Source organism: Myotis lucifugus, unplaced genomic scaffold, assembly GCF_000147115.1.
Source record: "Myotis lucifugus unplaced genomic scaffold, Myoluc2.0 scaffold_491, whole genome shotgun sequence".
Taxonomy (NCBI): domain Eukaryota; kingdom Metazoa; phylum Chordata; class Mammalia; order Chiroptera; family Vespertilionidae; genus Myotis; species Myotis lucifugus.
The window spans coordinates 446063-459016 of record NW_005871539.1 but is presented as its reverse complement, the minus strand read 5'-3'; the positions used below and the strand labels follow the sequence as shown (position 1 = coordinate 459016).

At 42.6% G+C, this 12954-nt stretch overlaps 1 protein-coding gene across 1 annotated transcript in view; it reads right to left on the bottom strand.

The window, feature by feature from the left end:
* The window catches only part of ACAT1 (acetyl-CoA acetyltransferase 1), a 22048-nt gene extending 9722 nt beyond the window's left edge, over positions 1-12326 (bottom strand). Inside the window, exons 1-6 of the mRNA XM_023744836.1 lie at positions 12164-12326; positions 11610-11689; positions 4466-4513; positions 3066-3183; positions 2698-2793; positions 2376-2476 (exon numbers count right to left, since the gene is read on the bottom strand). Of these exons, the coding sequence (XP_023600604.1) occupies positions 2376-2476; positions 2698-2793; positions 3066-3183; positions 4466-4513; positions 11610-11689; positions 12164-12326 (606 nt within the window). The remainder of the gene's footprint in view (positions 1-2375; positions 2477-2697; positions 2794-3065; positions 3184-4465; positions 4514-11609; positions 11690-12163) is intronic.
* Positions 12327-12954: the final 628 nt, after the last annotated feature.

Genomic DNA, 12954 nt, shown 5'->3' with positions numbered 1-12954 from the left:
AACATGGAGGAATCTCAAAAAAAATTAAAAGTGGAACTGCCTTATGACCCAGTGATTCCACTTCTGGGAACATATCTGAAGAAACCCAAAACACTAATTTGAAAGAATGTATGCACGACCACCACCACCCGCTATGTTCACTGCAGCACTATTTTACAATAGTCAAGATATGGAAGCAGCCGAAACCGGTTTGGCTCAGTAGATAAGTCAAATACCATATGATTTCACTTATATGTAGAATCTAAAGAACAATATAAAACAACAAAAGAGAAATAGATTCATAGATACAGAAAACAGATTGATGGTTACCAGAGGGGAGGGGGCTGGGTGACTGGGTAAAAAAGGGTGAAGCGATTGAGAAGTACAGATTGGAAGTTACAAAATACTCATGGGGATGTGAAGTACAGCATAGGAAATATAGTCACTAATACTGTGATAACTATGTATGGTGCCAGGTGGGTACGGGGATATCTGGGAAACACTTTGTAAAGTATGTGATTATCTAACCACTATGCTGTACATCTAAAAATAATACAAAATCATACTGAATGTAAACTGTAATTGAAAAAAAACAATTTTTTTTAAAAAAGAGTCATATATTGTGAAGAATGCCAGAGCCCTGGCCAGTGTGGCTCGGTTGGTTGGGTGTTACCCTGTGCACCAGAAGTTGCTGGTTCAGTTCCCACTTAGAATACATGCCCTGGGTTGCAGGCTCTATCCAGGGTAGGGGGCATGCAGGAGGCAGCTAATCGATGTTTATCTCTCACATCAGTGTTTGTCTCTCTCCTCCCACCCCTCTTTCTCTCACTTTTTTCTAAAAATCGATTAAAAATCTTTTTTAAAAAATGCCAGGAACCTTTCATATAAGACCATCTTCTGAAATTCCTACCTTCCCATCCTTCGCCTACTCCTTTAAGGGACTCCAGCATGGCACATTACCAAGGCCGTGTACAATCTGACTCTTTCCCTCTCCAGTCTCATGCCCAGACCTGCACTTCAGGTCACACAGAACTGTTGAAAGGTCTTCAAAGGCACCAGGATCATTCCCAAACATCTCTGCACTCTGAACCATCCACAAGTCCTATACACCAAAAGGTTGTGGGTTTGATTTCTGGTCAGAGCACATACCCACATTGCCAGTTTGATCCCCACTCGGGTGCAGACAGGAGGCAACCAATCGATGTTTCTCTCACATTGATGTTTCTCTCTCTCCCTCTCCTTTCCTCTCTCTCTAAAATAAATAAAAAACATTAAATAAATAAAGTAAAATAGTGAAGAACTGGAGACTGCCTAAGTGTTTATTCAATAAGGACCCATAAAATAAATTATAGTTTAGTTCAATAGAATACTATCTTATGTGCTGATATAGAAAGAATTTCCAAGACATTATGTGGGGCACAGAATTTAAACAACTTGCCCAAAGTTCTCTGCTCTTAAGTGTCAGAATACACAAGTGGTAAACAAGTCAGACACTCAGAGAGGGGCAAGAACAAAAAAAAAAAACTTATTTTTCATTTTATACTTTTCTATACCGTCAGGTTTTAGCATATGCATATAGAACTTATAAAGTCTCTGATACAGAGCTCAGATATCACTATATTTTTTCTCTTTGGCTTGCCTTACAATTGGAAACAAAGCAATGGAGGGATATCATCAAGAGTAAACAGAATTGTGGTTCTTGTATACGTAAGAAACAATTTGCAAACATCTCAATTGATTTTTATCCTGGTGTGTTATGCACTAATCAGCTGGAATGCACCAAGCAGGGATAGAGACATCCATTTTCTATTTCCAACCCTCTAACTTTGTGTCAACCTCACTTCCCTCAACTGAAAAAAGAAGGGCTAGATCAATGAAGTCTTATTTCTATGGGTTTAGGTCTAGTCACCCCACACCACTGCATATACTGCTATCTCTTGCTTGATCCCAGGTAAAGAGATCTAAACCAGCAAGGCCAATAGAAAACCTGTACAATTTAACAACTGAACCTGGGCACACAGGAACTATAAATCAGTCATCAATTCTTGGGTCAATCAACTACTTGATTCCTAGGGTCAGCACCTTCTCATGTATGACGAAATCCCTTACTCTGGTAAATATAAAATTTATGATGTTTGAAATTACCAAGAATCTCAGAGAAAGACTCTGAAGACTAAAATATCTTGGCTGAAAACTACTTTTTAACACAAGACACTTCGGTATCATTTTGACCTCTATTTCAAAGGGAATTAGCACATTAGACATTCCTGAGTGTCTGAAACAACACAGCAGCTATACTAGGAGCACTTCTAAAGCATGGATGTGCTTAGATTTTTGGTGTCTTTTAGCATTGTGTGTTATTTTAATTATAACATAGAAAAGAAGGTCCTTCTTACCTGATGTCCACACATAAGATTCTGAGAGGCCATCATGATGGCTTTCATTCCTGAGGCACAAACTTTGTTTATTGTGGTGCATGGAGTGGAAATAGGTAAGCCTAAAACCAATACAGACAAGTCATAATTTTGAAAAACAAAGATGCTCTTCAAACACAATTGTAGAACTAAAATTAATAAAGTATGCAATATTACTTCTGACAATACAAGACTATAAGTGTTAAATTATATTATGCACTTAACTTTTTATTTAAGCTGAAATGACCTCCGTTTTGCCATGTCAAACATTTGAAGTATGAAAGCCAAAATGTATTCCCAGTACCTGCACCCAGTACTGCTTGCCGTGTGGGGGCTTGTCCTTCACCTCCTTGTATAACGTTACCCATGTATGCTTCTTTCACTTCTTCTTTTGGTATTCCTTTTTCAAAAACAAAAATGCATTTCCATATTTTATTCAATGTAATAATTAGTGGTTACCTAATAAGGTACATGACATTATAAAGCAGGGGTGGTTTCCTTTTCTTGTCAGTTTTTGAGTTTCATTCCTAACTCTATAGTACAAAAACTTATTTACGAGGGAATTCAGAAATATAGGCATTAAGTCATTTCTAAGTATTATATATGTCCAAAATAAATATTTGTTCCAGGGAATCACTGCCCCTGAACACAAAGAGCAAAGCAACCACTCACCTGCCTTTTCAATGGCTCCCTGAATGGCAATGGAGCCCAGCTTAGTGGCTGGCAGGGAGGAAAGGCTGCTTAGAAAGGATCCAATGGGTGTTCTTGTAGCACTTGCTATGACCACTTCCTGGTAAGACAGGAGATGATAATAATTATTGTATTTAAATATCTTACCCAAATCATCTTTTATTAAATACTAGTAAACATAATTCATAGACATTATTATCCAAGAAAGAGAGTTTTCTGAGTTAATCATCAAAGATTAAAATAATATCAATATTTTTAAATAATGTTTTTTAGTGATTTTTAAAGAGAGGGAATCATCAATGAGAGAGGAACATCATTGATTGGCTGCCTCCTGCACACCCCAAACTGGGGATCAAGCCCACAACCCTGGCACATGCCCTGACCAGGAATTGAATCGGTGACCTCTTGGTTCCTGGGTTGACACTCAACTGCTGAGCTACACCAGCTGGGCAATAATCTCAATATTTGAACAGAAGTAAAACTAATCCATTTAATGCTGGTACTTAATGATTTAAGAAATAATTGAAAATTTAAAACAAACCTACTTTAAAATAGGCATTGATCCTTCTCAGTTCTCCACAGGAGGTTTAAAACCAGAAGCTTAAATTTCAATTCTACTCCTCAGTCAAACTTTAAGAAATGATAACTTTATCCTTGTGAACTGTATGATAACCCTAACCAATGGGCTTCCTTGCTGAAGGGAACTCTGGGCCAGGAATCAATACCTGTATGCTAGACTAGATAGGGCCACACCACAACTGGGACAAAGCCAGAGCCACAGTTTCTTAAATGATTACTAAGAGAATATTAATATGAAATTTAAGAAAAAGTAGACAAGAGCTCTTAAATAATTATAAAACACTATTGTAACAATTCTCTCCTTACACTTGCCTTCCACATTCCCATTTCAAGTTAATAAATAAGAATTATTCTCCAGATTTTGGTAGGAGGCTATTCATGTTAGGGACCCTCATGAAACAGAGAGAGGACTCCCTCACAAAGCACTCGGTGATCAGGGGACGCTCCTTCCTGTCTAACACCAGCCTGGTTCAGTCCCTTCTTCTACTGTCGTTCAGGTGGCCTCTGCAATGTGTCACATACAACATAATGAGGGTCCCCGAGAGTAAGGGAAGAATACTGCCCGGTTTTTAAGAGAAGGTGGTTTTACAGTAGACAAAAAGGAAGAAGCAGAAATTATGCACTAGATCAAAAATTTTTATGGCAAGTTGGAAGTTAGTGTTTCAATAATTAGCTATTTCAAATCATTGCATCATCCCAAGCTGACTCTCCCATATACACAAATTATAAAAATATGCATTTTTTATTAACTACATTTCCTTTAAATTCTTTCGTTTTAAAGCACAATTTAAATTTATACTTACATTCAAAGTAGGTTTTGATGCGTAACTTCGCTCCACATATCTTATTTCCTGTAATATAAATATAATGTTATGATATAAAAATATTATTGTATATCATTTTATACTTCTTAGTGATGAGGTTATGGTGATTTCTCTGCTTCTTTTTACTTTTATTTCCAGATTTTCTGTTCATTGGAAATGTATGTTTATCTTAAAATTGCTGATATAGTATAAGTTAAATATTTAAGTTTTAAATTAAATAATTTTAAAACACTACAAGAGACTATCCTTCCCTGGCCGGTTTGATTCAGTGGATAGAGCATAAGCCTGCAGACTGAAGGGTCCTAGGTTCAATTCTGGTCAAGATCACATGCATGGGTTGTAGGCTTGATCCCCAGTAGGGGGCATGCAGGAGGCAGCTGATCAAGGATTCTCTCTCATTGATGTTTCTATCTCTCTCCCCCATCCCTTCCTCTCTGAAATCAATAAAAATATTTTTTAAAAGAAAATATCCTCATTGCTTAAAAAGATATTTAAGTAAAACTTGCTATTTCTCCCCACCCACTACTAACAAATGTTTCTCATTTATGTGAGGCAAACACACCTTACATAAACATGGTCTACATTACCAGATAAATTCTTTTTTAAGAAAGAAAAGAATAACTATCTTGTCCCTACATCTCAGTTTTTCCCACACTGTTCTTAGGAGCAAATGCCAATAATAACAAATTCTAAAAATGCAGGTCACAGTTCAGAGACCTAATTCATCTGAAATTGGATGATTTACAGGACAAAGAACAAAGAAGATTTTTCTGTCCTCTAAGGTCAGAAAGCATAATAACTATTCAAACATGACAACTTATATTTAGAACATAATCTTGTTGATAGTTATGTCCAAACATATCTCACCGGGTAATAAAACAAGTCTACAGACATCTAAAAACTTTAAACTGACCCAAGAATTTAGCTTTTCAGAGATTAAACAGGCTTTGTCCTGACTCACTGCAAATAATAAACAAAAGCACAGACAAAAACAAGTATATTTGACAAATAGTGGTCATAAGAAGAGACAACCACAAGGAGATTAAGAGTGAAGTAGTGAGCATAGAAAACAGCTGACCAGATGGAGGAAAGAATTAGTGACATCGAAGACAGGAATCTACAAATGGCACAGAGGGAAGGAGAGAGAGACCTGAGGGTTAAAAAAAGAGGGGGAAGGGCTCTATGGGATCTGACTTCACCAGAAAACACAATTTTCGAATATCAGGCATACCAGAAGAGAGGGAGAAGAGAGAGCCTCTTCAAACAAACAGTAGATGGGAATTTCCCAAACCTATGGAAAGAACTAGATCCTCAAATCCAAGAAGCAAACAGAAACCCTAGTTACCTGAATCCAAAGAGGCCCTCGCCAAGGCACATTGTTTTCTTTTGTGTGTTTTTTTAAATATATTTTTATTTATTTCAGAGAGGGAGGGAGAGGGAGAGATAGAACATCAATGATAAGAGGGAATCATTGATTGGCTGCCTCCTGCACGTCCAACACTGGGATTGAGCCCACAACAAGCATGTGCCCTGACTGGGAATCAAACCATGACCTTCTGGTTCATAGATCGATGCTCAACCACTGAGCCATGCTGGCCGGGCTCTCCAAGGCACACTGTATTAAAACTATCAAAACTTAATGAAAAAGAAAAGGTTCTCAAAACATCCAGGGTAAAGAAGGAAGTGACCTACCAAGGAAAACACATCAGGTTCTATTTTCGCCTCTGAAAGCCATGTCATTAGATTAGCGAGGTTTGTGTTTTTACTCCCCTGAGCTTCACATGTCCACCCAAGTGACTATAGGTACTGGCCCAGGCCAGCACACATCTGTACTCAGTAGGCAAGCCCCAAGTGCATCTGCTTAATGCATGTACTCCTCAGTATCAGCTGTGCAATAACAAGTGTACCCTTAACATGTCTTAGGTTGGGCTGCTGCTAATTTAACCTACTTATGAAGGATTCTAACATATTATCTGTGACCCAGTTTTGCATGAAAAGTTCCTACTTGTAGTAAACATGCCAGTCATTGCTCTCCAAATCAAAGGGTTTGTAAGGGACAGCCTTAGGCACATACAATGTGACTCCCATATCCTCCCACTCGTCAGAGCAAACAGGACCAAGAATGGAAGGGGCTTTGACCCACGCTGGCACCCTGAGGGTCAACTACATGATGAAGGGCACTTGAACTGAAAGGTCACAAAGGGCTGGAGCTACTCAGCACCATGGCAACCAAATGCCATGTAAAAGCAGAGGTTACAGCAAAGAGAAAAGGCATGAGTAAGCAGAGAAGCAAAGGAAGAGAACCTACACAGAGAAAAGGAGGAAAATGGCCATGGCTCACGCCAATAGTCAAGGACGATTCTCTGCTTAGGGATCTGGTTAGGTTTTCGGCAAGGCCAGCTGCACTTTATTTTCTATCCTTGGCTGTCCAGAGCTTGCCTACTGCCGATCTTCAAATATGGCCATTCCTACTTAGCTAGTTTGGAATGGGATGCTGTTCCTTGCAATCAAAGGGCCCTTTAAGCAACTTTGACACTTCTTTAACGCTTCTGGTTCCGTTTAATTGGAAGTTCCCTGGTCTCTCCACTTTGCCCTGGATCCCAACTCCAGTTGCCTTTTCAAAGATGCCACATCTGCCCGGTTGGCTCAGTGGTTGAGCGTCGACCTATGACCCAGGAGATAATGGTTCAATTCCCGGTCAGGGCACATGCCTGGGTTGCAGGCTCGATCCCCAGTAGGGGGCAGGCAGGAGGTGGCTGATCAATGATTCTCATCACTGATGTTTCTGTCTCTCTCTTCTCCCTTCCTCACTGAAATCAATAAAAATATATTTTTAAAACAAAATGGAATACAATCAATATTAAAAAAAAAAAAAAAGATGCCACATCTTCCATGATCCCTTTCCTCTCCCTTACATCACACCCCGCCTTTACTCCTGGTTCATACCATAAGCATACAACAGGCTCTGGGTCCTCCCACCTGAAAAACAAATTTCCCTGAAGCCACATTCCCACTGAACTCTCACCTCATTTCTTAGCTCCCTGTGCAATGTATGTTCTCCAACAAGTTACTTACAAGTTCTGTTTCCTTGTCCTCACCTGTTTTCTGTTCAACCTCCTCCAATCTGGCTGTTACCTATACTATTATTGGCTCTGAGCAAAATCCAATAAACACTATAATCACCTCTTGGCAACACTGGATTCACTTTTCTTCTTTGGGAATCATGCACAGTGTTAGGAGGGAAAAGGTAGGCTTTTTCTTCCTTTCCTGTAGCCTTCCACAATATATGAAAAAGCACCTGGTAATGAAACTACAAGATTGCTCACTCCTCTGATCCAAACAGCCCCTCTGTTCAAACTGCAAGACAAGGTGAGCTACTTTCAAGGCTACATTCTTGCACACCCCTCCTCCCTTTGGTTTTAATGACTCCACAGAAATTGGGGCCAGAAGTAGAAGGACTCTACTCCCTCCTTTTCAAACCCAAGCTGGTCCCCTTTTGAACTCTTTGTAACTTTCGCTCTAAGAATGTTTTACAGGCTTGTGAAGATCCTGCTAAAGACCCCTCTCTAGGACATCTGCCTGGACTAAAAACGAACTTTTCAAAGACAAACCCCAGATATCTGCTCAACTCCAGTCCCAAATCCTCCTCCCTTCCCCGTCACCTGGCAACAGCAGCCATTGAAAGAGCAGGCCACTGTTTATTTCTTTGCCTTTCTATTGATTAGTATGCACAGGCCCTTTCCCTTCCGGAAAGTAAAATAAACTCTGTGAACCTATCTCTTCTCTCAGTTGTGAATTCCTTCAGAGTCCAAGTCACAGGCTAAAGCCCTAACAGTAGTTAAGAGCCAGGGCTTACCTAGCTTTTTTCAATGGGTTGTTTTGAGAATGAAATGAGGTGATATATGTAATCCACTATGCAAACCCTCCTTTTCCTCAGCTTCTATCTTAACTCAGTCTTGAGTTTCCCTCAGACCTCCCTAATTCCTCGTCTCCTTTGCTGTCTCATCCTCCCTCTCCCAACTTGTAAGTGCTAGAATGTCCCAGGGCTCTGTTCTAGGCCCCTTTTTATTTTACGACTTCTCTATCTCCTTAATTATACCTAGTTCCATGGCTTTAAACACCATTACGGCCTGATGATTTCCAAATTTCTATTTCCAGCCTTCCCTCTCAAGTGACCTCCAGACTCATGTATCCAAGTGCTGACCTGACAGCTTCAATTTTTTTAACGTTTTTTATTTTTGGATGTTGTTGTTTTTTTCTTGGAAGGAGGAAGAGAGAGAGAGAAACATTGATCAGCTGCCTCCTGCACACTCCCTACTAGGGATAGAGCCCACAACCCAGGCTTGTGCCCTGACCCTGAATCGAACCAGAGACCTCTTGGTGCTTGGTGGCTCAACCCACCAGCTGGGCCTGATAGCTTCAATTTAATGACCAAATCATGGCTCTCAATCTCCATGCCTAGGAAATTAGTTTTTTCCCAGTATTTCCCACCTCACAACATTGCATCACAATTTATCTAGGTGCTCAAGCCAAAATCTTTGGACTCGCCTTTCATCTTTCCTTAAAACTCAGATACTCTATTACAGGTACTGTCGATACTGTATCCAAAATACATCTCAATTCTTCCACTTTGCTTCATCCCACTACCTCCATCTAGTTCCAGCCGCCACCTCTTGCTACAATAATAACCTTCTACCTAGTTTCCTACTTTCCAACTTCCCTTCCAGTCCATCCAGTTTTAAAAAGGTAAACTGGATGGCATCACTCCCCTGATTAAAATCCTTTGATGGCGTTCCATAGCCCTTGGAATAATACCCCAACTCTTCCCCTGATCTTTCAAGACCCGGTACGATCTGGTTCCTGATTTTCTTTCCAAACGCACATCACTCTTGCTGTATGCCAGGCACACCAGCCTCTGCCTGGTTCTGAACCCATTCCCACCTCCAGATCTCTGCTCTGTGCCTCCGCTGGTCAGAGTCTTTCCCCGGAGCTTCCTGGCTGGTTCATTTTCATTCTTTAGGTCTCAGCTCAAAAGACACATCCCCAGCGTGGTTCTCCCTAGCCGCCCTATTTAAAGTTGGCCTCCCTTATTTCCACGTTTACCTTTTTCAAAGCCCCTCTCACACTGTGTAAATATGGGGTTCACATCTTTAGTCTCTCTTTCTCTCTCACCCTAATGCAAGCTTCCTGGGAGCGGGGCTGTCTCTCCTTCACTGCTACCGCGCTGGCACTGGGCACTGGGCTCCCTTAACTCATTAAATACCTCAGGAATGGATGACAGAATTATAGCACAGTCATCTCCCAAGGACAGCTCAGCTGTACCACCCACTCTGCAGGCCTCACCTGATCACGCCAGGCAGACAGGAACTCCCATCCCAGCTGCCACAGTGCCCTATGCACACTAATTTTTCCAGGAATACATAATTTTGTAACCCTCAGGGGCCCCCAGCGGACTGTGAGTTCCAAGAAGAGATTGATTTCATTTTCTATCCCAGTGATGGCAGGAGATACTATACAAATATTTGAACAAAGTCTGATGCTTACTAGCCATTCAAAATCATTTCAGACAGGGTAAATGCATTACAAAGCCACAAAAGGGGATAATGAGGGCCTATTTTACAAGGAAGGGTGAAAAAAGAGCGCCTTGGAGAGGTCACTGGAGCTGAGAAATGACTGAGAGAGTCAGCGTTGGGAAGATCGAGGACAGAGCGTTGGAGGCACAGGGGAGAACTAGGACAAAGGCCTTGGGTTAGGAGCAAGCTTGGCACCTGCCCAGTGTAGGCAGCAGAGTAGTGTAGCAGGAGCCACCTACACAGGAACGCACAGCCAGGGCCGAGCGCAGGCTGGATCAGTGAGCAGGGACCCCACAGGCCATGAGGAGGAGTCTGTTTTCTGGTCGGTGCGAGGAGAAGACGGGAGTAGAAAAAGGAGGTGCCAGCAAGAGTTTATGTGGCTAAGTCACAAAAGGGTTGATACAAACAGAGAGATCTGAAATACATCTTCAGAGCAGTGATTTTCTGCCCGGCTGGCGTGGCTCAGTGTGTTGACCTATAAGCCAGGAGGTCACAGTTCAGTTCCCAGTCAGGGCACATGCCCGGATTGCAGGCTTAATCCCCCGTGTGGGGCGTGCAGGAGGCAGCTGATCAATGATTCTCTCTCATCGTTGACGTTTCTTTCTCCCTCTCCCTTCCTCTGTGAAATCAATAAAAATATATTTTTTAAAAAGCAGCGATTTCAACCCTTCCCATCTCATGGCACACATGAACTAATTATTAAAATTCTGCCACACACCAAAAAATATAGTGTTTGCCTATATGACCAAACAATTGATATAATTTTGATAGATTCACACCAGACAGCTATTGTTGTGTTGGCTGTTATCGGGGTTTTTTTTGTTTTGGTTTGGTTTTTTTTTTTGACAACCTAAGGGGAAAGAGGTCAGTACCCCTGACTAAATAGTCATGGATTGCATGTTTTAAAATTCTTGCAGGACAAAGGTTGAAAATTGCTGTTTTAGAAGTAGAACCAGCCAGTAGGTACTATTATTCTTATTTTACAGGTAAGGAGACTAAAAGTATAGGCAGGTCAAGGCCCATTCCACAGAATGAGACTGAATACTGAAATTCCTGTTAAAGCAAACATATTTCCATGGTTAGTAAATGACCACTCAATTCAAGTCACCAAAAAGGCCATGCCTCCTTTATTGTGCCTCATGTTGTGTGTTTTTTATACAAATTGTAGGCAAGACCCTCCATCAACAAAAAGATTACAGATCACTGTGGTGGTCTGGAACCAAACCTGCAATATCTCCAAGGTTTGTCTGTACAACTAACTCCTCGAGTTCAGTAGCATGAACACAGTGAGTCACGTGCTATACAACCTACAGCGTCATTTTCCTCATCACCAACGTCTGTGTTTAACTGTAAGCTCTTAACTATAAGAAGGTTCTGCTCTTTTTTTTTCTTAACAGAGAGTACCTACCTAATTCACCTGCTCAACACTGGTTGAAACCTAGGTGAACCTAATTACATTTTTGTGATTTCCCAAGTCATTCCATGAAACTAACAAATATGCTGATTAACAACTCATCTTTCCAAAAAGAAACAAAAAAAGAAAAAAGCATCTTTCCTGGAAACCTACTCCTCCTGGGATTAATTTCAAATTCTTCCTCTTCCCCTGGCTCCACGCCCTCACTCCGTATTTGTCAAGTTCTACAGTTATTTTTTCACCATCTCTTGCACAATGCTCACCTGTTGCCAGCACACTCGTTCAAGTCACTTTACATCTGAAATACCAGTTTTCTCCCCACTTCCATCTTCCCTGGCCTCTGATTAGGACAAAAACACAAATATCAACGGTCCCCACTGACGTGGATCAAACCCAAACTCTTCCAACACAACTGGATTTCAACGTGTATCACCCCAACCAAACTGCAAAGCTCACGCCTCGCCACCCACACCCTGACGTCCTCCACCGACTCCCGAGGCTGCCAGCCCCTCCCCCTGCACGTGCGCTCCCTTTTGCTGGGATGCACAGAACACAGATGCTTTCTTTTAATGGCGGTGGCTCCTGCGTTCCCCCAGCAGCCGGAGGACAAACACGTGTCTGACACCGTCAGCACGTAAGCTTTACCGCCCAGCACAACCCGCCCTCCACATCCAGGGGTTCTGCACCTACCTAGGCGCTCATCCAACCACAAGCGGAAAATAGCTGGCAAACCCGTTCCATGGCTGCTGACGGGCACTGCTTGGTGAAGCCTGAAATGGTTGCCGGCTGCATCTGTACTAAACATGTACAGACCTTTCCCCCCAGAACAATACAGGGTAACAACTACTGGCATTGCATTAGGGGTGGTAAGTGGATGGAGCTGACACAGCATATGGGGAGGGTTGCAGTTGATTGGAAATGCTGTGCCCCTTTCTACCAGGGGCCGCGCCAGAGCTCCCGGAACCGCACCCTGCGGCTATCAGGGGGCATTTGTGTACTTCAGTCCGGGTACCGCGAGCGCCTGTGTTTTCCCTGATGAGCCTGAAGTCGCCGGAGTTACCGGAGCAGGTGCATCTTTGTGATCACTTAGTTCCTCCCACCTGGTAAGCCCAGTGATCACCCATTGCATGAAAATAAAGTCTCTTGACAATGACACAGACATGTTTTCTTCTTTAAAAGCTCGGAAATCATTTTATGGGGCCTTGGATACTGTCAGGCGAGGCCGGGCCAGCCCCGCCTGTCCGCCTGCCAAGCTCCGGGGCCCCTTTACACACCATTGAGCAATTGCTACGATTACGGAAGAAGCCTCGGAGCGGAAACGCGCTTTGGGCCAGAACCGGGCCGCGCGCAGCCAGCCGGCACCGGGGGGGCTTCCGGACGAGGGCCGCGCGGAGGCGGGTCCCAGGGCCAGCGGCCCGCTGCGGTCCCCCCCGGGCGCGGCAGCACCCTGCCAGGGCGGGAGGAGGGGCGCGGTCCCCCCA